We start from the raw sequence: 4,315 nt of genomic DNA, 5'->3' as shown, positions 1-4,315 counted from the left end.
TATGTATGTATGTATGTATGTATGTATGTATGTATGTATGTATGTATGTATGTATGTATGTATGTATGTATGTATGTATGTATGTATGTATGTATGTATGTATTTGTGAGTATGTACGTTTGTATGTATATTTATGTATGTGTGTTGTTGTATATAACCCCGACAAACACAAAACACGCACAGGACCAGCTTGCGACGACAAATGCAACAACATTGGTTTCATTTACATCTTAATCCAACATTGCTAGGAACAATAATGTTATTACGTTATGCTATGTTGTGTGTTTGCTTTTATTGTATAAAATTTGCGTTTGTTTGTGACATTTGTGTTTGTAGATGTGTTAGTTTTGCGTGTGTATGTGTGTGTGTGAGTGAATAGGTGTTTGTAAATGTATGTGTTTGTTTGTGTGTGTGTGTATTGGATATATAATAAATTTTTGTGAAAGGTTAACTTAATTGGCTGGAGTCTTTTGAGATCTCAAAAATGCTTCTAGTGATTTTAAAAAGTGTAATCATGTGTGTGTGTTGTGTGTGTGTTGTGTGAGTGTGTTGTGTGTGTGTACGTGAATGTGTATGTATGTGTGCGTGCATTTATAATTATGAAATCAAAATTCTGTCTAATAACTATATCTAAAACATATATTATAAAGGCAGAACGATGGTATGTGTTAAATGCAAATTGAAAATGAGAGATATTATTAAGTAAAAATGACAAAGACGTATGTGTACGTGATTGGAAAAACTAGCTGCCAATGAGGTAAAAAGAAAAAATGAACATCCATTCTTACTGGCAATTAGGCTAACACGATGACGTTTTAATGACGTCACCAGGACTCGACCAATAAAATATGAGAACAGGTAGAATGGAGGAAATGGGAAAAAAATTTTTCCTACTTTTTTAAAATTGAAGGAAATTTATCAAGATTTTTTGTGCTCGTTAGCTGATTTTATTATTTTTCTTATTACTCATTCATTGTACTTTTGTTTAATTTTGAAGTATAATTGATTTAATCAGTGGAAATCATACGTGGAAAAAAAATTTAGCCACAAAACTCAGGCTACTGTCGTTACGACTGACTTGAATGAGAAATTACTTGAATGAGAAAGACACATCATCAACAATCCCACTATAATAACTACGACCGTTACATGCGCATAATTTCACTAACATATCAACAGCAATTCCAACATCACATCCTTAGTAACAACAACAACAACAACAAAATCACATTACCAAGACATTAACAATACATTATCAACAACAACGACAACAGCAAAAACCTCACAGCAATGACTGCAAGAAAAACTAGAGCGTACAAAAATGAGTGACGATGTTTTGGGGAGGAAAAAAACTTTGCAAATAAAAATAAGCTAACGAGCTGACGGCAGAGAATTTATTTCCTGCCACACTTGATGACGTCAGAGGGAAGGGTGCGTTTTGTTTTGTTTTTGAAACCCGTTAATTTTTAATGATTTCTAAAGAATGTCGCGTCGAATTTGTTTGTTGAATTACCCTCGCTCGAGTTTTAAAAATTTAAAAACGTCGAATAACTCAAAGAAATTTGATATTTTTTTTGTTTTTCGAGTTTTCCATAGTTTGTTTAGTTGCATGTGAAGAAAACATTAAAACAATAATTTTAAAAGTGTTTGGTTCTATAAACGTTACTCAATTTAAAACTAAATTTTGTATACTTTGGCATCTTGAATGCACCGTTTTTCTGTTTGGTAGCTAGATGTATTTCTAAAATTGATGAAGTTATTGCGTGCTACATGCTGCAGTAAAGAACTCTGGAAGCTAATTTCACCTAATGTCTTTTAAACAATATTCAAATGTAAGTTATAGTAGAAGAAAATTACAGATAATTGAAACCATATCGAGTATAAGTCTTAAAAAATATTGAGATAATAAACAAGAGATTAATCATTTATAACAATGAACAACGTTTTAATTTACAACAAAAAAACACATCAACAACATCGACAGCGTGGAACAACATCACATAACGTCATCATCATTGTATGAAATGGAGCGTGCATATTGCATCTCCCACTCGAGGTTCCACTCTGCAAAACGCTAAAAAATTCAACAAAAAAAACAAAAAACGCTTTATAAGACGAGCATATGCAAAACAAAATATCTAAAATTATTATTAAATACTTCTATGTTTCTACCAGACAACGCATATATGTATCAGTATGGACATGTTTATAAAATGGAATGGATTTTTTCATGTTTTCACCGCCAGAGTTCGAAGTACTCGTGCGTGATGAAATCTCTGGTGACAATCTCTACCGCCATCCTTCTTCATCTCATCCTCATCTACTATCGACTCCAGGCTCAAGTCTGTTCTATCTACATTTCCCCCCCCATATTCATTAATATTATAATTTTTAAGTGTTAAAGAAAAAATTATTCATATAAGATGCAGACATACATGAAAAACAACTGACTTATCCACAACTGACCACAGTTATTCATAGTGAACAACAGTCTCGGTGATTGGCGAGTTGCACTATCGTGGCCTGTCATCCTGCAGGCCACACTTGAAATCGTCGTCTGCTCAATCCATCCCTTCCCTGGAGACATCAAATTCATCTGGAAGTCCGTCAGCGTTGACGACGACGACGATTCGCACGCCGGTAGTAGCCGCATTCTCAAGGAGGTTGGTTCGATCTTTTGAACGTGATTCCAGTAAAAATTTCTGACTGTGATTAATGTCTCTGTGAATTAAGTTATTCATAACTACTTAATGTTTTGTCATTAAGTTGTTTGATGAAAAACCAGTTTACTAAAATATAAAACTTAAAATAATGAAATTTTAAATAAATGACCAAACTTTAATTTGAAAGGCTACAGTTTCAATAGACCTCCTATTGACATTCCCGATGTTCCTTCGATTCTACTTGGTCGGTCGGGTCATGCTACTTCACAGTCGGATACTTACCGACGCATCGGCGGTCAGTATCGGAGCTCTCAACAGGATAAGTTTCAACGTGAGGTTCGTTTTGAAAACTTTGATGAACATCTGTCCGGGCACTGTCCTGGTTGTCTTCATGCTCACTGTTTGGATACTTGCTAGTTGGACACTTAGAGTTTGCGAATGGTTGGTTGTTAGTTGTGTTGGTTGGCTGGTTGTTGGTTGGTTGGTTGTTGTTTGGTTGGATGGTTTGCTGTTGTTTGGTTGTTGGTTGGTTGGATAGCTGGTTGTTTGGTTGGCTGTTGGTTGGTTGGTTGGTTGGCTGTTGGTTGTGTTGGGTAGTGATGGAAAATTGGGCGAGTTTTTTCCGTTAAACACTTTTTATGAGATAAATATAGAATATACAACAGTGTTTTACGTTTTAAATAATAACATTTTTTTTAAATGTTACAAAATTATTTCATGAATAATTAAACTTTTATATTCAATTTTAACTGGATGAGTAAATAACCACACATAATAAAAACAAACCAAACTGAAAAACTTAGAAAAAAATACATCAAATTCAAACATAAAAACCAATTTCTCAGTTACCACGATCCAAAGCACAAAAATTTCTTGAACTCTCTCTGGATGATCGCCATAACATTCCTCTCTGTGGGGTACGGAGACATCGTGCCTAGAACATACTGCGGTCGCTCTGTTGCTGTTTTTACCGGTGTCATGGTCGGTAGGACATCGGCTAAATTAATTTTTAAATCTTTTAACAAACGCACGCACACACACACACACGTACATACATACACACATACACTTTCACACAGATATACACACACACACACCACACTCATAAGTTATGGTATTTAACAAAAACGACCCAAAACACAATTAGAAATACATACAACATATTATTAGCTATTTCACCAAATCCAGTGCATACGTTTCATAAAATTTTTTATAAAACTATTTCAAAATTTCCATATGAAAGTTAATTTTTAACGAAACGAAACCAGGGATCGGGTTGTACCGCACTCGTTGTAGCAGTGTTTGCACGTAAGATGGAATTAACAAGGGCAGAGAGGCATGTACATAACTTCATGATTGACAACCAGCTTTCCAAAAAGGTACTTTAAATAATATACATGCATGCGTATGAATGTGTGTGTGTATATGAGTATGTGTTTGTGTATGTATGTGTGTGTGTGTGGTGTGTGGTGTGTTCGCTCAACAATCCATCTTCATTGGTGATGAAATTTTCAAAACATCAGGATGATGCCATTGCGTGCTTTTTCTTGCTTAAAAAAGATTATTATATATATATATATATATATATATATATATATATTTACAATATTCTATAAATTCTACCGAATGTTTGGCGTTAATATGTTTGTAGT

General features: G+C 34.0%; 1 protein-coding gene across 1 annotated transcript in view; it reads left to right on the top strand.

Moving 5' to 3' along the window:
• HELRODRAFT_108545 (hypothetical protein) overlaps positions 1–4,315 on the top strand; it is a gene marked incomplete at its 5' end in the record, with an annotated part of 17,329 nt that overhangs the window by 9,671 nt on the left and 3,343 nt on the right. The window contains 5 exons of the mRNA XM_009032369.1: positions 2,247–2,342; positions 2,472–2,640; positions 2,858–3,104; positions 3,509–3,644; positions 3,932–4,042. Coding sequence (XP_009030617.1) covers positions 2,247–2,342; positions 2,472–2,640; positions 2,858–3,104; positions 3,509–3,644; positions 3,932–4,042 — 759 coding nt within the window. The remainder of the gene's footprint in view (positions 1–2,246; positions 2,343–2,471; positions 2,641–2,857; positions 3,105–3,508; positions 3,645–3,931; positions 4,043–4,315) is intronic.

Source organism: Helobdella robusta (assembly GCF_000326865.2).
Source record: "Helobdella robusta unplaced genomic scaffold HELROscaffold_8, whole genome shotgun sequence".
In the NCBI taxonomy this organism is placed as follows: Eukaryota; Metazoa; Annelida; class Clitellata; order Rhynchobdellida; family Glossiphoniidae; genus Helobdella; species Helobdella robusta.
Note: the sequence above shows the minus strand (reverse complement) of the source record. Positions and strands in the feature narration are given on the sequence as shown.